General features: G+C 37.0%; 1 protein-coding gene across 1 annotated transcript; it reads right to left on the reverse strand.

Moving 5' to 3' along the window:
* Window positions 1–1,942: 1,942 nt before the first annotated feature.
* On the reverse strand, window positions 1,943–16,618 carry LOC120067168. The gene is made up of 3 exons (XM_039018640.1): window positions 15,474–16,618; window positions 11,056–11,363; window positions 1,943–2,642 (listed from the first exon to the last, which is right to left on the reverse strand). Exons 1-3 carry the CDS (start codon window positions 16,502–16,504, stop codon window positions 2,287–2,289), a joined length of 1,695 nt encoding a protein of 564 aa, XP_038874568.1. The 5' UTR covers window positions 16,505–16,618; the 3' UTR covers window positions 1,943–2,286.
* Between the last annotated feature and the right edge of the window lie 6,765 nt (window positions 16,619–23,383).

Here is a 23,383-nt window from a genome sequence, read left to right on the forward strand (position 1 = left end):
AAGTTCATCTCACCCACACTAAAGAAAACGTCTTAGTCCACTAGTTTTCTTTTACCAAGCATCTTGACTCTTATTCTTCGAGTATGCCTTGATCAGACTAGCAGAGTCACATAAACTTCGTAGCTCCTTCTACCCTATTATTTTCAAAACCCACTTGGGATTTTTAAATTCTAACTAGTGACACTTCATAATGACATAGTTAACAAATCTTAGGTGGCAACCTACGTAAAGGAATAATCAAACAACCTACACCCTATTGAGAAAGAATGATCACTAACAAAAGTAACTTATCTATATAAGAATTTTCCTTCCTTTTGGAGGGAAAAAGCAGAACAGTGTAGTCATATACTATACGATAGAATAGAAGGGGGTCATTTGAGATACTTCAAGGGAATGGAATAGGTTATTATAATTCACTCCATATGTAGAGATCCAATTATAATAATTAATTGGTGTTCCCAACTATTTCAACTTACAATTAACTACAATATTACTATTTCAAATCTCTCTTTGTTACAATGTTTATTATTTTCTATTTATTCTGAGAATATTTTCTATTTTTTATCCCAATTAAACAACACAAAATATAATAATTTAGATTAAAGAAGCCTGTATTTGGATGGGAAACTATAATAATCAACTATCAACACAACTATAGTGTAGAAAAAGGAAGTAGGGTGTGGTAAGAAAGTGCTTTCTCGAAAACCAAAGTAAAAGAGGAGAGAGGGGAAAGGAATAGGAATAGGAATAGGTGGGGAATGGGCCATATGCCCACAGAGAAGTCTGACCACCACATGGGTTCAGTCAGTTAAAGTGCAGACAGATGCCAAACAAGGTACGCAATTATACACAGTGCCACTTCCTGCCTCTTCTCCCTACACCACCATCACCAAGCATGCGCATCACACGTGTAAAGTTTCCACCCCTATTCCCATTCTCACTCACTTACCCTTCTCTACATAAACCCACATTCCTCCCCTCCTTTTCAACCCAAAAACCACACCATCCCCAATTATTACCTGTCAGAATTGGAGAATTCTACGGGAGGAATCTTTAAAACATTGCTTGCAAGACACAGAACTAATGAAAAGGTTATCTCAACTCAACTTTAACAGATCAAGATATCACATGTAAGATAGATTGGTTAAGACATTATAAATCAAAATATGGGGAACCATACAATATTGTGGATAAGATTCCTAGCCGTGTGTCAAAAAGTATCTTCCACCGACACCCAAGGCTAAGTAAGTTTCAGCATCCAACATCACTACCCAGCGATAATATCCATCCTATTTCTACTTTTGAAAGAAAAATTCTTCAAATCATATCAAACAGAAACTAGAGACGCTGAAAAGCAAACAAAAACTACGTCACAAAAGCTAGCCTTCTCTGGTTTCCCCCCCTTTCCGCATATGCTACATTGCCTTAAAAAAAGTACCCAATTAGATTTCTATGAAGCTATATTACCCAGCTGTATAGTTTAAATACTTTGCACATGCATCAATGCTATATCGAACATTATCAGATTACGTATTTTATACCCTTCTCAAACCTAGGATCCACATCTGACAGGTCGCCCGGAATTATACTTCGATTAAAAAAGTGTTTAATTCCATTCACAATAACTGGAATCTCACCACAGATGCTACATACCCAACTGCAGTCGCTCCAACTCCAAGTGCGCCTGCTGTTTTAAAAACTACACAACGGATCCCTTGTGGTACACGAACATCAATAGGTACAAGGATGCGTAACTGGGGACAGGCTAGTGTGATTGATTCCACACTTCAAAATTGTATGCTTGTTCTGGGAAGTACTGAGCATCGGAAGGGTTTGTTTACTCAGAATTAGCTTCCTTCCAAGATACTTATACAGCGACTCAAGATTATGGTCAATCATGATTAAATCCTGTTCTAGAGTAACAATGGTGTAAAACGTGTGATTGTGCTGTTTGTGCAACGACAAACTAATAATTCAAGCTTTTTTCAATCATTAGGATTTAAAATTGTTAGACAAAAAACCAGATCCATGTTCCACATCCTACCATACACATTTATCCTACAGTAGAATTAAAATTACGCAACAAATCCAGGGAAATTCCTGAAGTAACGTTACTGGTAGACCAAACAACCACCCACCTCCGTTTAACAAAGGGCAGCATTCAGCAAGCTGTTTGGTAAAGACTTCATCCATGAACCATTGAGCTTAAACATGAGGTGGATCCGTGTTGCAGCTCAACCAAGGACACAAACTGAAGAGGTGCTGAACTATATTTTTCGAGGTATTCTACCCGGACGATTTGAAATCCCTATAGCTCTCTATGGTTACCTTCTTCCTTGTATCAAAATCAACTTTGTCCATATCAGCTGCAGTTGCAAGATAGCCATAAAAAATCCTTTTCTTCTCTCCAGATTTTTCATCCACCTTTACAAGGTTTGGATTTTTATCATCATCCCTGCTAAATGCTGCAGGTCGCACACGAGCCCAAGCCGTGCGTCCGTGATTGTCCTTCTCAAAAAATTCAGCCAGCCTCTTGGCTTCATTGAGGCCAGACTGATCACCTGAAAACTTGATCAAAGTTGTGCCCAAATGACCATCTCTTCCATACAAAGACTTGGACTTCCCACCCCCAAACCCGAGGTCTGAAAAAGAAAAAAGGCCAAATAACTCATCAAGACACTAAATGCCAATAGATTGATAGCAAACCAGCATTGGATTATGTAAACACCTTGAACTAAGAACAGAGGGGGCTATGTAGAAACTAAATAGACATTTTTAAAACTCTGCTTAATAAAGCTTTAAAAAGCATCAGAATTCTACAAATCCCACATGGTATACGGCACGATTATTTAAAACAAAAACTAGCACACAAAAAGCCAAGCAGCCAGTACAGGAAGCTTGAGAATATGGGGAAACCCAAACCAAATATCATAATAAATTGAAAAGACAATCGAGCCAAATTATTATCATGTCTACCAATTAACAAAACATCACTAGAAACTAGCATGATAAAAATAATAACAATAAACAGGCAATCACGCACTGTTATAAAACCAAGGAACACCAACTAAAGGTGGTGTCAGATAAAAAAGTTGCCCTGATGTTAAGCATATTTCAATATGAGAACGCCTCTCATTTATCTGAATCTAATTCCTACGTCTGGGATTGCAAAGTAACTAATTGCAGAGCCTGTCCCTACCTCCATTATCTCCCACACTAGAGACAGATGAACATAATCCAAAAACATACTGCTGAGATAAGAGAATGAAGTTACAGTCTAGGTTTAAATAATCAAAATCAACCCCAATCTCTTCCAGTTCACATCAGTCATAAATAATGCAGGAAAATGTAGACAAAATGAAATTGATCAATATTAATCAATTGAACATCAAACGATCTCCTGTAACCTGCCGCTAACTTCTCTAAACTTCCCTAAACCATAAACTCTAAACTTCTCTAAAGTAAAGATCATCAAAAAATTGTAATTAGTTTCCTTCAGAAGGGGGTTCTCTTTCCCCTGCCCCTAAGCTATGTCTCCTTTGGTTGCTGTTAAGACACCTTCGTTTATATGTTAAGAAAAAAAAAAGTACATAAAACTTGAGCCTAAATAATATAATATTAAAATCAAACTAACTAATTGAAGAAAAGAGGTATTATAGTTTAAACCAAGAAGAAAATATAAATTATTTTCAACTCAGTATTTGAGAAGCAGGGAGATACGGAAAATCATAACTAGTGCACAAAGTAGATGCCTGAAGAAAAATGCAGACTTTTCAGATAAAACCCTCCGAGGCTGCATAGCTATTGATATCTCACAAATATCAGCAGACCAAGATTGTAGGATAACTAAACAAATTCACCAAGAACTCCAAATAAAATTACAGTTTAAGGATGTTAATTGGAAAATAGATTACAAAAAGCCCTTCAAATGAGCTGTGCAACAGCTTCACCAACACCAAAACAGGACAATGACAGAAAAAAAGTCCCACAGGATATCAACGTGCCATCCACATATCCATGGGGGATTCAGATAACAACTTTAGGTACATTAATTATAATTACGCTATAAAGCATGTAAATAAAACCTAATAATGATCCGCAACCATACTAATAAATAATTGTAGTACTTCATAAAAGAAGTATATTATGAAGCAAAAAAATTTAACCATAGTTCTTCAGCAACTGTACTAATGTCATTAAGTTACTCCACTTTCTAAACTACTTGCCCAAAAGACGGATCATCTGTTACTCTGACAGACTTGAGAGAGAGAAGGAGAGAGAAGAGACCTGGAAGTAAATTATTAAAAGATGATCCATCTTTTAAATTATTAAAAGTTTCTCTTTTGGCAATCTGTTATTGACAAAATTGAGAGAAAATTGGATCGGTGAAGTCCCATTCTATCTAGAGGGGGCAGAATTATGTTTGCTAAATCAGTTCTTGTGAGCATCCCCTTGTATTATTTCTCGATTCTCTCTAGACCTACTCGTGTTGGATACGTTGGAGACATTGGTCAGAAGTTTCTTTTGGAAAGGTAGCAAGGTGTTTGGTGCTGCCAATCTTGTTAATTGGGAGACTACTTCTCTTCCGACTGACATAGAAGGGTTGGGCATCGGTGACTTTACCACTAAAAATTGTGCTCTTTTAGCCGAATGGGGTTGGAGATTTCTCAATGAGGAGAATGCTTTATGGAGGCAGGTGATTGCTTATAAATATAATTGGAATGAGACTCATTGTTGGCCTTCTATGAACGGATCTCGTTGGTTTGAAGGCCCAAGCCCCAAATCATGAAAAACATCCCCATTTTGGAGGAATGATATAGAGTTAGAGTGGTTCGTGGAGACAAACCCTGATTCTAGAAGGACAAATGGTTGGTTGACTCGCCCCCTTGTTTGGAATTTCCTGGGCTTTTCAGAAATGTGACTGCCAAGGATTCTTTGGCTTGTCAATGCTGGTCTGATTCTCTTTATGCATGGGCTATAAAGTTCAGAAGAAATTTGATTGGGTTGCTCTTTTGAGCAAGCTTCAAACTTCTAGACTGAATAACAAGGGTGACATGTTTGTGAGGTTGCTGGAAAATTGGTGTAACACCGATAGTTGAATTCAAGAGTGAAAGTTTTTATTATTTCAAAATGGAGGACTCGGCCCAATTTTATAGGCAACAGTTGGTTACAAGCTGACCTAAATTCTACCGGTTAGTAAAAGGTAACCGGTTAGTAACAGAAATTTAAAAGACAGACTAAAAAACTGAAAACAACTTACTAAATGGTTACATCAATTCCTCCCCTCTTAAAAGGAACTCGTCCTCGAGTTCTAAAGATATAGTATGAAAAATAAAAAAGATTCAAGAGGAAAATCTTAAAGGATTAGTAGGTGAACCTGGGCATCACAACTAGGTTGACACCACCATAGCACCCTCATCATATCCAATACAATTGTCAAGTAGCTAATTGAAAGTCGTCAAAAGCATGGTATGGATGTAAATCTGCTACATTAAACACGGGGTTGATGTGTAAATCAGGTGGAAAGTCCAATCGATAGGCATTGGACCCAAAAGCCTTGAGAACTTTGAAAGGACCTAGTTTTCTGTTTTTTAGCTTGTTGTATGTGCCAGTTGGAAATCTACTTTTCCTTAGATCTACCATCACTAAGTCTCCCTCACAAAATGTTTGAAGATGCCTATGCTGGTTTGCTGCTTTTTTATAAGAAGAAATAGCTTTTTCGATGATGGTGTAGACGAACAATCTTTTCTGCCATCTCCTCGCTTTGCTGCTAAGATCAATAGAAGATGGAAGTTTAGCTAGATCAACAGTTAAAAAGGGGAGTTTTGTGTACACTATTTCAAAGGGACACTTCCCTATAGATCGGTTTTTCATGAAATTGAAGGCGAATTCAGCTGGAGCAAGAACAAGGTCCCACTATTTGGGATGATCTCCACATAAGCATCGAATTAGATTACCCAACGTTCTGTTGATAACCTCTGTTTGTCCGTCGGTTTGGGGATGACTTGTGGTGCTATATTTGAATGAGGTGTTGAATTTTCGCCAAAGAGTCTTCCAAAAATGGCTAAGGAATTTGACATCTCTATCCAATACAATTGTTTTTGGGATTCCATGTAAACGGACTATTTCCCTAAAAAAAAGATTAGCAATATAGACAGCGTCATGTGATTTTTTGCAAGGTAGGAAATGTACCATCTTACTAAATCGGTCAACTACTACAATCACAGAATCATAAGCTTGTTGTGTTTTAGGTAGACCAAGAACGAAGTCCATAGACAAGTCCTCCCATATGGAGGTCGGGGTAGGTAGAGGAGTATAGAGCCCGATATTGGTTGAGGTTCCTTTTACCGTTTGGCAAATATAGCAACGCTTGACAAAATTTTGAACATCTTTTCGAAGTTGAGGCCAGAAATATTGAGCAGAGACAAGGTCTATAGTTTTGTAGATACCAAAGTGTCCAGCTAGACCTCCCACTTGTAGATCTTTGATCAATGTTTCACGAAGGGAAGTGTGGGGTATACATAAGCATTCTCAATTGTCAAATATGTGGTAATCACCTGTATTAAGGTGGTTGGAGCAGTTGAACCAAATGGTTCCAAAGTCAGTATCCGTAGGGTATAACTCAGGTAGGTGATGAAAGGCTGTGATTTCTCCAGCTAAGACAGTTAACAACTCCGCCTTCCTACTTAAAGCATCGGCAACTTTATTATCTTTGCCAGCTTGGTGTCTAATGACAAATTCGAATCCTTGTAAGAAGGATAACCATCGAGCATGCATTCTACTAACCTGTTTCTGAGATTGTAAATACTTCAAGGAAAAATGGTCAGTTAGAAGAATAAATGTTTTATGTAGTAAATAATGTTCCCACTGCTTCAAAGCTCTAACTAATGCGTAGAATTCTTGTTCGTAAGTAATCCAATTCTGACGTGGGACGCTCAGCTTTTCACTAAAATATTCAATAGGATGGTTATTTGGGATAGGACTGCCCGGTACCAACTCCACTAGCATCTACGGCTACTTGAAAAGGTATATTAAAGTCGGGAACTTTGAGAACAGGGCTACTGCAAAGGTTATGTTTAAGTTTTAAGAAACTAACTTCCTGTTCTTTATCCCAGTGGAAGTTATATTTCCTAAGACAATCAGTGAGTGCTACTGCTATTGTACTGAAATTTCGAATAAATTTCCAATAAAATGAAGCTAAGCCTAGAAAAGATTGAATTTGTTTTAGAGTAGATGGTGTTGGCCAATCCAAAATTGCTTCAATCTTTTGAGGATCCACTTTATGTTCATTATGACCAACGATAAAACCTAAGAATGAAATTTCTGTAGGTAAAAAAAACACATTTTTTGGTGTTTACGTGTAACTGATGTGAAGATAAAGTCGAAAAAACAGTATGTAGATGCTGTAAATGTTCTTGTAAGTCATGACTAAACACAAGTATATCATCAAAGTATAGTACTACAAATTTATCAAGGAAGGGAAGGAAAACCTTGTTCATGAGCCTCATAAAAGTGCTAGGAGCATTGGAGAGACCAAATGGCATACCCAACCATTCGAACAAACCTTCGTTGGTCTTAAAGTTGTTTTCCATTTGTCACCCAACCGTATTCGGATTTGGTGATACACACTACGGAAATCAAGCTTGGAAAAAATATAAGCACCTCCTAATTGGTCCAACAAGCCACTAACACGTGGTATAAGAAACCGATGTTTTATGGCGATTCGCTTTATAGCTCGGTAGTCCACACATACGCCAAATACCATCTTTTTTTGGAGTAAGAAGAGTTGGCACGACGCATGGCCTGATGCTTGGTTGAATGCACCATTTTTCTAAGAGCTCTTGAACTTGGTCATGTAAAATTTTATACTCGCTCGGGCTCATTTTGTAATGAGGAAGATTAGAGAGTGAAGCCCCTGGGATGAAATCGATTTGATATTGTATACCACGCAATGGTGATAGATCTGGTTGTGGATTCACAATGCTGGGGAATTTTTTGAGTAATTCCATCGTTTGTGCTGGAAAGTCGTCCTCACTCTTGTGATCTATGTCTCCTTTGACAATTACTCTCCATATTTCATCTTCACGTTCTTTGATGAATTGTTTCGCTATGATAACACTGAATAGTTGTCCCTTGGTATCCTTGATGGTTGTATTATCTGACTTATGTAATGGTAAGAGAACAATTTTTCGATCATGCCACATAAATTCATAAGTATTTTCTCTTCCCTTATGAATAGCTTGTTTGTCATATTGCTAAGGACGACCCAAGAGAATGTGGCATACATCCATATCTAAAACGTCGCATACAATCTGGTCTTTGTAATTACCTCCAATGAAAAATTGTACCGAGCAAACATTGTTGACTTGGGCTTCACCACCTTTCTTAATCCACCCTACTTTATATGGATGGGGATGAGGTTCCATTTCTAAATTAAGAGCATTGACCAGTATTTTGGAGACTATATTCTCAGATCTTCTGCTGTCTATGATGACATTACAAACCTTTCTTTTAATTGTGCACCTTGTTTTGAATAATGAATGTCGTTGGGGGTGTGTCTCGTTTTTGGAGTTAAAAGAACCCGTTGGAGCACACAAGAGAGGTTATCACCCTCATCAAGTGCTAAAAGATCAATTCATTCATCAGAGATTTCGTCACATTCTTCATCTTGAGCCCCTTCATCCCCAGCCATAGCTATTGTTCTTCGTTCAGGACAGTTGTTAGATAAATGCCCATTCTTGCCACAACGAAAGCACTTCCCGAGTGTTGTTTGTGCATAGGGGTTGGTACTCTTCTTAGAAGTCTCATTGTTGCCATCTTTGATTAGTACAGGATTTTCTTCTCTGTCTTTGGCCAAGGCCCCTTCATTAGACCCTACAGGTCCCTTTTGAGTTGTAGTCTTCTTTAATCCGCTAGAAGATGTTTCCTATTGGTTTCTCCGTGAGTATCTTATCTTCTTGTTTGAGTTTCGTTCAATTCTTCAACAGCTTTTGCCAAAGAAATGACATCAGAAAGAACCCTAAAGATTGGAGCTTTACTTTCTCCTTAATGTTTGCTCACACACCCCCCACAAATCTTGCTATCAAATGATTTTCATTTTCAGGCAAATTTGCTCGAGCTCCCCGGCAATGATGGAAGTCTTCAGTATATTCAGCAACAGTTCTTGTTCCTTGACACAAGTTCGGGTACTAATTATACAAGATTTGTTCATAATTTGTTGGCAAGAACCTATCTTTCATCATCCTCTTTAATCTTTCCCAACTCATGATAAGGTTTTTTCCACTTCGAAATCTGCTGACCTCTAATTATTCCCACCAGGCTGATGCTCCCCCTCGAAATTTTAATGCCACTAACCGAACCTTCTTGTGGTCCAAAGTCCTGGCGTATTGGAAGAATCCTTCAACGTTTTTTTACCCAATCCAAGAAACCTTCTATATCTCTCTTTCCATTGAAGGTAGATATGTCCAGCTTGACTTTATATTCACTTTGTTCACCTGACTGGTAGTGATTGTATGCTCTGCCTCTTCCCTGACTAGAACGTCCCATTCTTCCTCTTTCTTCTTCACTAGAAGAGTCGCTATCTTCACAGTTTCTCCTCGAGTAAGCTTCCTGTCTTTAAGGTTTTTGGAACAACAAAGGGAGTTCTTTAATCGTTTCTTGGATGAACCTGTTGTGGAGCAAATGTGTTCTATCTTTCTTGTGGTAGCAGCATGTTTCTAGGTTGATTTTCTTGGACTTTCGGTTGAGGACTCGCATTGTTGAAGTTGCTCGCCATTTGATCCAATCGCAAAGTGATCCACTCCATCATTCGGTGAATACCATCAATGGCCTCCTCGACTGACTGCAGGACCTTGGTGATAAGGCAACAGGTGAAGTTGCTTCTTTATCCGTAGCATCAGGGTTATTGCTGTTAATTGCCTTTTTTCCCGCCATTAGATCCCAGTCCTTCAGGCTCTAATACCAAAATTGGTGTAACACCAATAGTTGAATTCAAGTATGAAAGTTTTTATTATTTCAAAATGAAGGACTCAGCCCAAATTTATAGGCAAGAGTTGGTTACAAGCTAACCTAAATTCTACCGGTTAGTAACAGAAATTTAAAAGGCAAACTAAAAAACTAAAAACAACTTACTAAATGGTTACATAAAAAATGATGGCTCATTTTTAGTCAAATCTCTCTCTCAAGCTCATTGTGAAGCAAATAGCTTTGGAAAGGCAAAAATCCAATCTTATTTGGAAGGCCTTTTGCCCTCCTTTAGAGGTTGTGGTTTGAAAGAAAATCTAGAATTTTTTGTGATCAAAAAACTAATAATGACTTTTTTTGGAGTTTGGTTACTCTTTTTGCATCTACATAGTCCTCCACTTCTAAACTCTTTCGCAATTATAGTCTAATCCAAATTTGTATTAGTTGGGCTTGTTTTTTGTAATTTTTTGTGTGGATACCTCATCTTCCCTTCCTTTGTATTGCTCTTTGTGATAATAAAAGTTATGTTTTTTATCCAAATATATTTTTTAAGGAAAAAAAGGACTTGTACGGTGTAGCCCCTCCTCCCTACAATGGGAAACACAACCATGAGGGGAAAAAAAATAGCTTCATTCAAATTCAATGTATAAGAAGCTAAGATTTGATCCAGAAAGAAAACTATGAAAGAGGGAGAAACAGCTCCTTTCATATTCTATGGATAAGGTATTCTCCTTGAGCAAAAACATTCAAAAAATCCTTTCCAATTGTTTTTGAAACAGTTGAACTAACAACAAAACAAGACAATACCAGAATGAGTATAAGGTTCCCCGAGTAGCATCAACTCATCCATGGAAGATTCAGATATAACTTTAGGTTTATTAACTAAAAAAGTACGATAAATATAACCATGTTTCTCATCTGCAACTAAAAAAATCATTAAAGTACTCTGCATTCTAAACCTGTACAGACTTGAGAAAGTCCAGGGGTGTTTTATGTACTTCTTTGGCCAAGTTGATAGACCTTATTCTACCTAGCAAGGGATAAACCGATTCAGAAATGAAGAATGAAAAGATGTAAGAAGGTGCATTATACCTCTAACTTTACTATCCATTGCTTTGTTTCCCAAACCCTCCATGCGCCCATCTTTACTCTTTCCGGTAATAGTATTATGGATGATAACTATAGGAGGCCACATAATCAGATCCTCCTGGTTAGCTGCTGCTTCGTCAGCAGATAGAAACCGGTACCCTCTTGAATTATCAGGAGGCTTTGAGTAGTTCCACCCCATTAATACACAAAGAGCTTTATGTAAACCCAAATGATCCACTTGCAAGTCAGCACTCTCAGAGTTGTATGTGTGCATAATAAGGCCATGCATATCTGGAAAATCTCTAGAGGACCTGAAAGTAACCATATAAAGTAGGGGACAACATTCTTTAGGTGCCCAGAGTATGATTTTTTAATAGGTTCAAACTATAATACAAGCCTACAAATTTGAACCAAAATGGGAATAAGTTGGTAAACACCACTCAAAATTGGGTGGAAACAAAGACTCCAAAGTTGTAAAAAGTATCATCAAGCACAGAAAACATGCATCAATTCCACGGCTTCTTACAAAATCTTCAATCAATTACCAATTAGGTCTCAAAAATGCTTCTTAGTTCTTTAAAAAGGGCTAATATCAAACCAACAATAACTTCAGCTGCAGTAGTCCTAAGTATTTTTAATTTTTTATGTGATAGTTCCAGCTTTGTGACCCCAAACAAAAATGGAAGGCTCGGTCCAGACAAATAACAGAAAACGCAAAGTTTCTCCATCTCCGGTTCTCCTGTCACTTAATTTATCCATGTTTAACGTCTGGGATGTCAATGGTGAATGATCTTTGATTACTGAGCATCATATTTTCTTCCTCCATCACTTAAGATTCTATAAATTCATTTGATTTCATTCTGAGAGGAACTTTGATACATACCTAAAATTTATGGTCACTGTGTTTCAAGGGGTTTCTTTCCATCTATCCTTCAATTATAGTAAAAACTACAGATTGTCAATGATATAGGTTCCTCATGAAAAATCCATCGATCAAAACATTGAAGCTTGAACTCTTCAACACTATTGGAAATGAAAACATACTTTTTGGATGAGAAGCAGATTATTAATGAACAAACATGCACAATATTTTGGAACCCATGATTGGTAACAAGGTTCATATATTTGCATGGTCGGTAGACCATAGGTACACATTGCAAGGAGCATACCAATAAAAGACCTGGTACACCACTTGAATAGTAAACCAAACAAACAAAGTTTGTATTGAACAAGCTTTGTACTTTGTATGAGATATATATTGAGTGTCCGAGCTAGCTTTCAAGTACCTCAACTATTCTCACAAGACAAGTAATCAACCCTACTACATTTGGTTGTCAAGAAAACTCAAAGTTGTAGGACATTTAATCCCAGGTAGGTTGGCCACCATGACCAGAATTCTTTACCTCCAAACCCCACTCTTATTCCCCCCTAGGTCCTATGGTGATTAGTGATTGTATTGGACAGACTTATTGAAGAAGTGTGTGTGTGTATATAAATATGTATACGTATATGTATATCAAGCCTAGAAGCTATACTCTCAAGGTAATTAGAATTCTCCAACAGGAACAAATTAAGGAATAAAATTCATTAAAAGAAATGAGTCTTTACAATGGGAAACCTAGATGAGAAGACATACAATAAGCTCCCAAATAGCCTTTGAAGACCTTTCGAACACTTGGAACAATTTCCAAGTTTCCTTCTCTATTAGAGACTAGAGGATCAGCAAAAGGAAAATCAAGTAAATCTATTTACATTTCTAGGGTAACGATGGGTAAGCTAAACCTACTAGAATAGTCCCCCATCAACGCAAGGAGGAATGGCACAAAGGAAACAAGTTATCAGCTAGTTCCTCCCTAGAGCAAGGAACAGAAAGGTACAATCATCCTGTCTGGCACTATCCTAAGAGGTTTCTTTTTTCTTTTTCTTTTTATGGCTACTCAATGGGCATAAAAATAGGATATATCATATTCTCTTGGTAATTTCAAAAAGTGGAAAGTTGCAATTTTTTTTTTTTTTTTTTTTTATGTGGGGGGGGGGGGGGGGGGGGGCAGGGAAGATAAGAACCAATTTCGCTGACTGAATGCGTAAATTCAAAGTGATACAAAAGGAGCCCATTTACAGGGTGTAGAAAAGATTTCTCCAATTTGCAACAAGGAAATTCAAGGCTGTAAACTTTTTACATCAAAATGAAGCATGGAAAACAACTAACTCAATAACATCCCAGAGGATCTTTCTATGTCTTGGAACATCCCCAGAGAGTTGCAAGTTCAAATGGCTTGTCAGTTATCAGACTCTAAAACTGAAGAAATTATTCTTTCAATGAGAAACATTCCACCTCATTAACATCAAAGCAGCTCACTCAGCTACCTAATTCCTTAAACACTTCAGATTAATATAAGCTAAAAACAAAGTTTCATTAAAAAAATGCTAAACAGGACTCTTTCACTGATCGTGATCATGACATCCAGTTGCAACTACAAACTACAAACTACAATCTACAAATATCCCATTTAAAGGCTGGGATTAGAGCCTAACCAAACATTTACCAACAAAGAGGCAACTCTAATGCAAAATTTTTTACCTCAATTAACTATATAAGAAATATTGGAAGGTAGAAGATCTACACAACATGCTTTTTGGAGCACCGACAATATATAAACAACTGATTCACTCCATACAGCAAACAAATTTTTCTATATACACCTTTTGATGGTACACCATGCCCTAAACCCAATAGTTTGGACACAAGAAAGTAATTTCATCTGAACAAGCCATCAAACTGTATCACGTGGATTAAAAGAGGGGAGAGACCACGCCATGTCGATACCAAGACACAATATCAAAGGGGAATCAATCTTGCAATGAAAAGAACAAAAAATGTCCAAAGTTACAGAGCCATGGCGCTTGCCAAGTGATGCAACCATAGTCTCCAAAAAAGACCTAAGGGAACTAAATAAAAGAATGATAGATATACAGTGTAATAAAAAATGGCACAAAACAGGGGAAAACCCCCTTAATGCATCACATGAGAACTCATATCAAAGAATTAAAAAAAACAAGAAAAAAGAAAAAGATGGACCAAAACCGTAGCATATCAACAAGATTTCAGTTTTCATTGAAAGCCCCATTAGGAATAGCCAGAAACCACAAGAGTATGTTTGTGGAAATTACACAAACTGTGCAAAAGCATCCCCCAGAATTCACATCGGTTAGAAAGCAAAAATATGCTCATGTCCCTGCAGTCAATTAACTATACTCGTCCTTAGTTCCGTTGTCTAGCGTATAACACCCAAAAATGAATGGGTGGTTGATCCAATTTCATTGGATTTTCAAGAAAATTGATTTCAACGTTGATTTTCTAATACCAATATGCCAGTTTGAGGTTGGTTTTGGAACAAACCATCTTTTTTATACTGAGAGAGAGAAGCTGTCAATAAAAGAATACAAATGGGCATACAAAACAACAACCCGCTAATAGGAGCCAAAACAAAGTCAAGATTAAGTAACTATACAGAAAAGAGTACACGATCCAAAACAACTAAGCCTGAAGAAAAAATACAAAAAATCCTTTGAGATCAATGCCCAGTGAGAAGCATTGAACTTGATGACAGACCACACCTCTTACACCACAACCCTATAGTACACAAATATGAATAAGAAAAGGCATAGGACAAAAACCACAACAAAACCATTGGCCGAGACACTCAACAGTCAACAGTAGTCAGTTCTCCTTTCATAATGCTTTTCCGCAACACTCACAAGGAAAATCAGCAGCATAGAAACAGCTTTTAAGGAAAGGGCAGTGTATCAAGAAGAAATACTTAATGTATATCCTTCTCGGTCACAACAGCAAGTGCAAACAAACAATTAAATATATTTGCTAACAGCAATCACCATGAATAGATGCAGGTAAAAGAATCTAGAAGGGAGTCTAGTTCTCCTTTCCCTTCCATTTTACCTCTCCTCTTCTTCTCGTCAATTCAATTAAACATAACTAGCTTATCAGATCCAAAAATACAAAAAGTACAGTGACCGCATAATATTTGACCCCTATTTCCACACACTTAGTGGGAGAAAGCATGGGAGAAGGAGTCCAACAAACCATGGTCTCCGACACTTAACAGTACGTCACTATCCATGCTTTCCGCAAATGCTTTTATCCAGCAGACTTAAAAGAAACAGCAGCAGCAGAAAAACATCATTATAGGAAAGGTCAACGAATCAAGAAGCATATACTTTACGCATTCACTTCCTCCTGAATCACAACAACTGACAGGTGCAAACAAGCAGGCAATATACTAACTATCAGCATCCTCCACAAATTATCCCGGATGCAGGGAAATGAAGCGTTATTTATAAACAATATATAGAAATAATGCAAGACAAAGAGAGAAGGCACAAAGAATCCGATTGCATCAAACCTTGCACAAGCAAGACATTGAAGACGCCCATGCTTCCCATCCTCCAGATAATTCTTTTTCTGATTTGCGTTTTCGTTGATAGTCTTCACAAAATGAAGAAATGCCTTTCTCAATGCATTCTGGTCAACTTCTAAATATTTAGGAGCTACATTGTTACCGCTACCTAGCCTTAAACCTTCATTTTCATAACTCCCACCAACTCGCATATACTTCGAGAACCTCGTATCCTCTGTCCGACCATATGGATCACTCGTTCCCGCCAAAAAATCACCCCTTCGTTCGCCGGAACCAGTAAGAAACCCATTTGCATTCCCATTATGCAAAAATTGCTGCTGTCGCCTGGACAAATCGTCTTTCTCATCCTTCCTGTCCTTCTCATTGTCGTCATTGAATTTCCTTTTCATGGACGAATCTGCAGGACCACCACGTTCATCAGTCCCCCGAGAATTCCAGTGATCTTGAGGCCTAGCACGCCCAAATTGTTCTTCCCGAACACCCCTAAATTCATCTGGACTCATAGGTCCACCTGGGGGAAACCGATGGTCAAATCCACCATATTCATGGCCAGGACCACCGGACCCCATTGGTAAAAACCGACCAGCAAGATCCATGGACCTTGAAGGCGGAGTAAAATCGTGATAGTCGAGAGGGAGAGAGAAATACGACCGTACACTGCCATCGGCAAGAACAATCGTGCGGCGCTCAAGCATATGGAACCCATAAGAGGGCGGAGGCGGTGGGCCAAGAGCTGAGGAGTCAGGAAAAGGAAGTGGAACCCCAGGAGAAGGGAGTGGAGCCGAAGCCGGAGTCGGATTAACAGCCTTGTCGGTAGGATGCTTGGGGTGAGTGGAATTGGGACTAATTGCAGATTTGGAGGAAGAATTATGGGGTTTGGAAGATTTAGAGTCGGATTTAGGATCGGAGGGAGGATTGTTGGTGGAGGACTCCCAGCGGGATTTCCGGTTAGAAGGAGCGGCGGAAGAAGAAGAAGGCTTCTGAGATGACTTGGTGGTATTGCTACCTCCGGCCATGCCTGCTGTAGAAGCGGGCGGAGCCGCTAGGGTTTACGAATGAGATATCAGAAAATCGCCGTTACGCGAATTGGATCGGTGAATGAATGGAGATTTTATTCTACCGATAATCAACTACTCCTTCTCGATTCCCTTTCCGGCCCCACTTACAATAAATCAGAGAGAATTTTTATCTTCCTTTAGGCTTCTTTTTTTTCTTTTTTTTTTTAAGCAAAGAGTTTTTATCTTTATTCATATTTCTTCAATAAATAAATAAATAATGCTTTTTTAAAAAAATAATGACTCTATTGTAAATTTGAGAAGTACAACGACACACAACAATAACATAAATATAGATAAAATATAATATATAATAAAATAAATTAACAAAATATGAAATAATAAATTTCTCTAAAATCTCCACTTTCTCCAATTTTTATGAAATTCATCCAATGTGTGTCTTCCAAAATCCACTAAATGCACTATTTATAAGTTATTTGGCAAGTAAAAGGTGGATTACATAAACACTACTATTGTGTAATGTTGAGACATACGGACAACATTTTGGAAAATGAGAGCATGACACATAGTCAATTGACATTAAGCACAAACATCTAATGGACATATATTATCATAATATTTATAATTGTGAAATCCAAACCCTATTTTTCCTACTTAAGTGAGTAATTGGTATGTTAAACAAAGCCTAGGTATGGGTTAATGTGGAATTATAGGGAAATGGGTAAAGGATAAGGAAATGAAGAAGGAAAATGCTTAAGTATTGGAGATTTGGCTCTCGGGTGTTTTAAGTTAGCCTAGCAAGAAGAAATTTTTTTGCTAAGTGTTAATCGTGGAAATGGTGGGTGAGCATCGAGTAAACATTAGGCGTATAACGACCCGACCTTTTGAGTACTCTGATAAGGGTCGTTACTTATAATTACACATTTACATTCAAAATATTTTGACCATTGAGGAAAATAAATTTCATTAAAATAATAAACATAGTTTTCCAAAATAAATAACAAATAAGTAAAACCTTTGTTCGAGGCTCCTAAAATAATGAAAAAAAAAAAGAACTTAAACAAATAAAATTTTGACCAACATTGAGTTTCAAATCAAAACTTTTAAATAGCTTGAAAATATAAACTGAGTGGAAGCGATTTACACGTCCCATATGGCACGATCACAGGTCCCTCTCATCACCTGCCAGTCTATTCCTATCATTACTTGAAAAACATAAATTAAGAAAGATTGAGTATAAAATACTCCGCAAGTGACCATTACCGAGATCAGGCTATGCATCCACAAGCAAAGAAAAATAGCCTGTGGCTCATACAGCTACATCGATTTTTGATGATGAAAGGAAAACCAAAAGACGTACTATCTTGTCTTGATACGCATGTCTAGCGGCCCGTAGGCACACCGTCAAACATGAAAATAACATGAATGTGAACCCGTCGACTCACGCATGTCTAGCGGCCTGTAGGCACACTGTCAAACATGGAAATAACATGAACGTAAACCTGTCGGCTCACGCATGTCTAGCGGCCCGTAGGCACACCGTCAAACATGAAAATAACATGAACGTAACTTGTCGACTCACGCATGTCTAGCAGCCCGTAGGCACACTGTCAAACATAGAAATAACATGAACGTAAACATGCATCAAGGCGAGACAGTAAACCGCTCTATTGGTCTATTCATGCACCACATACATAATATAAGTATTGATTAGAAATTCGAACATGCTCATGATGCTTATAACTGTCATGCAACAAGTAAAACATAATGACAAAATCATGCTTCAAGAGTCCATTAGTTAACTTTATAATTCTAGACTAGGTCGCCTGGCATAAAGGCACCGATAATAGTACCATTTACCTCAACTTGGTAAAAAAAACGCAAAACAAAATCTCCTTAGAACTTCTTCAGCACACTTGAATCAACCTAAAGTTGTGGCTTGGTCTAAGACAAATTCCAAAACTTGATTCAATTAGCCAATCTGATCAAGAATTAAATCCAAAATCAATAACTTAATTTTCCACTATTACTCTCAATCCAAAAGAATAACCACCCAACAACTTACAAAACTTACCGATCTTCACCAATTTTCTGCAAAACAAAATGGTCTCTAGCTTGATGGTCAATGCCTCAAAACTTCCAAATCTCGAATCTAAGTTTCACACCAAAGAGAGGTTACTAATTTAACCCAAAATCAAATAGGTGAACTTCACCTCCTAAATTATAAGGAAAATAAGTCTTACCCAAGGTTTTTCTCAAGATTCCGACAAAGATCAGGCAATGGTGGTAGATGGCGCGACGACTCGTGGCTACCATAGATAGGCAGCGGGTGTTGCTGTCGGACGACATAAATTGTTTAGGCTAGCAGCTGGTAGCGAGGGTCTTGCATGAGGAGGGTTTGCGGGAGTGAGAGAGAAGGGGAATTTCTAGTTTTACAGATTTTATTCAGCAGTGATTACGAACAAACAAGAGCCTTAAACAACGATCCAACCTTTCAAAATGAAACTTTATATGTCTCGAACAGACTTACCAAATTTAAGCACGATCCAACGGTTCAAACTTCAGGATCGACAATTTTGTGGAAGCTGTCACTGAAAAACCGAATTGCTTTCTCCCCAATTTTTTTACCTCTTGTCACTCTCATTTGATTTCGAAAAAATCTCAATTCTTTTATTTTTTTTTCAAATTTTGAAAAAGATAAATAAAATATTTTATCACAATATCTCCAAAGATTCTATTAAATTTAGAAATCAATTATCTTAATTTAGGCTTCAAAAACCAAAATTAAAGGGCATAAGATCCATCAATTTGATACAAATTAAATCCTTTCAAATATTTAAATCAATTCAAAACCACATGAAATTAATTATCTCTTTTTTTTTTTTTTTTTAAAGTTGTCCCTAAAATCCAAAATCAAAGGGAAGCAAAATTTAATATTTTCAAGATAATCAGTTCGAATTTCTAATCAATTAAATTCAATTTAACCAATAAAAGTTTTTCAATTATTTCAATTTAATCCCAATTTTCCAAATGAAAGAGAAATTTAAACTCAATAATTTTAGATAATTAACTTAAATTTTCCTGAAATTGAGAATGTTACATTCTTCCCTCCTTAAGAGACTTTCGTCCTCGAAAGTTCAAGTCCTTAAAGGCTCATGATACTTAGTTCTTGTCTCATCCTCATGTTTCCAAATCGCTTCTTCAAACCGATAATTCTGCCAAAGAACTTCTAACTAGCACTGTCTCCAAGTTTCAGAAAGTCTTCACCTCCTACCATGAATTATATAACTTATCTGAGACAATATCATGTTACTCCTTAATCTTAAAATAAACACATATCACCATTTAGACCCTCTTATGCATGAGTCTGAAAATCTCACTTAAATGACTCTTGAAGTCTCCATATACTGTAGAGCATTTGTCATTCCAAAATACATCACCATAATCTCATAATAGCTGTAACCATTACCTGATGTCAGCTTTTAAGATATAGACCTTCATGATTGTATACATCTATATTGAGAATGTTCACACTCCATAGAGTGGGTCACCTCACTGTCCATGCAACAGAAAACATATCTCTCATGACATAAGTCCAGGATTCAGAATTCGGATTCGGCACCTAATTGCCCTGACAATCCCCTGCAACCGAGATATGCTATCATATTCAATCCATAATAGTTGATACAAAGTCGGGTGAATCATCTTTCTTTCCTAATAAACAAAGTTGGTGTGCTCCAAGGCAAAACATTAAGGCACATATGAAACACTTTGCTAAATAGTTCTTGTATCAGTGACTTAGGCTATTCCAACTCTACTAGAGTCCTTCTATGAGGAGCCTTAAGGATAGGAGTTGCTCTCAACTCAAGTTCATCTCTAGTGCTAGGGGTCATTCTGGAAGGTCAAATTTACTCAACCTTAATACTCATATAGCTTGTTTCTTACTTGGAGCTAGATTACTTTCACCTTCAAATAAAATCGATGGCTTCATTAATTCCTTGTTCTAGAATTCATGTCCATAATCAAAACCTCTAAACCTTGCTAATACCTTTCAACGTTTTCTCCCTCTTTAACGAGGCCTTACCCCTTCCATTTCCATAGTTTCTAGCAACTATTGCTATTAAACATCTTTTCATAAAACGTTATTTCCTCGACTCCACTATAATTTGAAGAAGATTGCTAAGCACTCTTCCAACACGTGATAGTCTAGATTAATCAAATTCTCATGCTAAAATTGAGTTCCATGACCAGTAGCTTAGGCAGAATATCCATTCAACCAACAAATACTAAGATCCATAGTTCCAAATAGTAATGAGATTGTTCATACCAACTCTAAAGGTTTGTAAACACATATTTCCTATCTTGGACACCAAGCCAAACCTTTGTTCTTAATCTCAAAACATAAATTCCCTTTACCTTCTCAAAACAATAAAATATTTCTCAAATCCTTTCATCTTCCCTTATCTTTTCCAAGACCAATAAATCCAAGATGCTCTATTTCACTTTCCTAGTGAAACATAATCCCTTAACCAAGACATGTGACCCTTTATAACCTTTTCCAAAAATCTAAAATTCCATTCCAAACTTGGAACTATAGCAGGGTATCCCCATAAGATAACATTGCTTTTAAACTTCAAATTAAGAATCTTTCACTCTTATGTATAAGCATGTGTTATGAAAAATTAAATAAGGCCAAAATCTATTTTCGATAAAATAAGATCTCTCATTGTCTCCTAATATGAAAATATATTTCCATATTTCACAAAATATACACAATATATTTCACATCCCTTGAAACAAAATGTTCATGTGTCTCTAAATCATACGATTTCCCACCTTTCTTCCCAAACATATATTCAAGAAAAACAAACTTTCGACTATGACTAACAAATTTATTAGTTTTTTCAACACTGATTATGAGCATAGCATAAACATCCAAATACTCGGATAGATTCATATGAAGGAACCTTACTAAAGAACAATTCATATGGGGATTTATTATCAAGCAAAGTAAAATGTGTTTGATTTATCAAATGACATGCCGCAAAAAACATTCACACCAAAATTTGATACGCAAGTTTGCTTGAAATCGTAATGTCCTTGCCACTTTCAAAATGCATTGACGTTTTCTCTCAACTCTCTCGATTTGTTGAGAAGCTCCAATGCACGATGTCTCAAACAACATACCATTATAGAAAAAGTAGTCATTAAGGAATTAAACTCCGTTCTATTATCACTGCGAGCAATTTTAATCTCTTGTCTAAATTGTCTTTTAACCTTAGCAACTGATAACTTGTAGAAATACATGTTAATTTTCTCTCAAAGTTGGAATAATTAAGATTATAAGTGATGTATATGCACTCATGATAAAGGAAAACAAATGAAATTGTATATATATGATAAACTCATGCAAAAGTATCTTCTTAAGTGAAAAACTGCATCACTAATGCACTTTAATGCAGGAATAAAAAAAATTCACTAAGTGTTGCAGACAAGGCCAATGCAAGGGGCATGTGTCCAACTTACCCAACGCACGAACCACGTCAAATCACAACTTGCAGACATGGGCATCTGACTGGTAGCGTCTGATCGAAACAGAATGACAGGCGGCTGTCTCAAGGTATGGAATTTAATACAATCACATTACCAAATGGATGAGCAAATTGCCTATATAAAGAGGGGTTGTCTGCAAATGGAAAAAAAAGGGAAGAAGTTAGCCAGTTAGTTAGTTAGAGAGTTAGTCATTTTTCACCTCTGTCTTCTACAAGCAAGAAGTAGGAGGGACGATAGCCATTCTCCACTGTTGATAACGAGATGTTGCCAGAGAGAAGCTTGAGATAGATGTCTTCTTCAATCCCTACACCGAGTTGGCAACAACGAGCATAAAAACAAGCCAAAGGGGACAAGAGATTGAACCATGCAACTTGACTTCTTTCTTTTACCTTGCATTCTCATTCACCATTCCACTTGATTGATCTAAAATTATTTGTATCAAAACTTATATCTTTAATTCAATTTCATTTTCGACCATTCTTCACTTCTCCATCTGTTAATTTTCTAAGTTGTTTGTGTATGTGAAGTTTCTAGCCAGATAAGTGCATAAAATTTGTTGCTTGAATCCACATGATTAGTCGATTGAAGTGAAAAAGCAACTAGTCGCTCGAGAGAGCAGTTAATTGTTGAACACATCAAGCTAGTGCGTGAAGTATAATTCTAGAGATAAAATTATTCATGTCACTTGTCTATTCGTTTTGACTGACGCATGCACCTTAGAGATAGGATAAATGTGACATCCACATCGAGAGATGTTGAGCATGAATTAAAGAACAAATCCCAACACATAATGCATACATTTAGACTTTAGCAAACATCTATATCAGTTTCATTTCATTATTATTGTGCTTACATAGGTTTGTTGTTCCCATTAAGAAATCAACGCATACCATCTACGCTTAAGCCAATCATTCACAAACCCTATTTCCCTCTTGCATGCGTGCAGGTAGTTTAGTGTACATAACCAACACATATCAAATAATTAAAAAACCTATGCAATAGATCCAAAGACCAAATCTGCGTTAGTGTACTCTAGAGTCTCTACGTTCAATCTTAGGCTTATCAGGACACCTAGATTAGATTTATACTTGGGTTTAACTTAAGAGAACTTATATCCACTAGCAAGGTGTTCACTCACATAAATCTAACACTAGTCCAATGCATAACATCATCTTCATACCAAGAAATTGATTAAACATCTTTTCCATCATCATTAAACACGATTGAAACAATGCAAAAAAATTTTTGGCGCCATTGTTGGGGATTTCAGCAACGTAGCTAACCGAAATTTGGATATTGTATCTTTTTGCAGAAACTTTCAATCGA

Source organism: Benincasa hispida, chromosome 12 (assembly GCF_009727055.1).
Source record: "Benincasa hispida cultivar B227 chromosome 12, ASM972705v1, whole genome shotgun sequence".
NCBI classification, from domain to species: domain Eukaryota; kingdom Viridiplantae; phylum Streptophyta; class Magnoliopsida; order Cucurbitales; family Cucurbitaceae; genus Benincasa; species Benincasa hispida.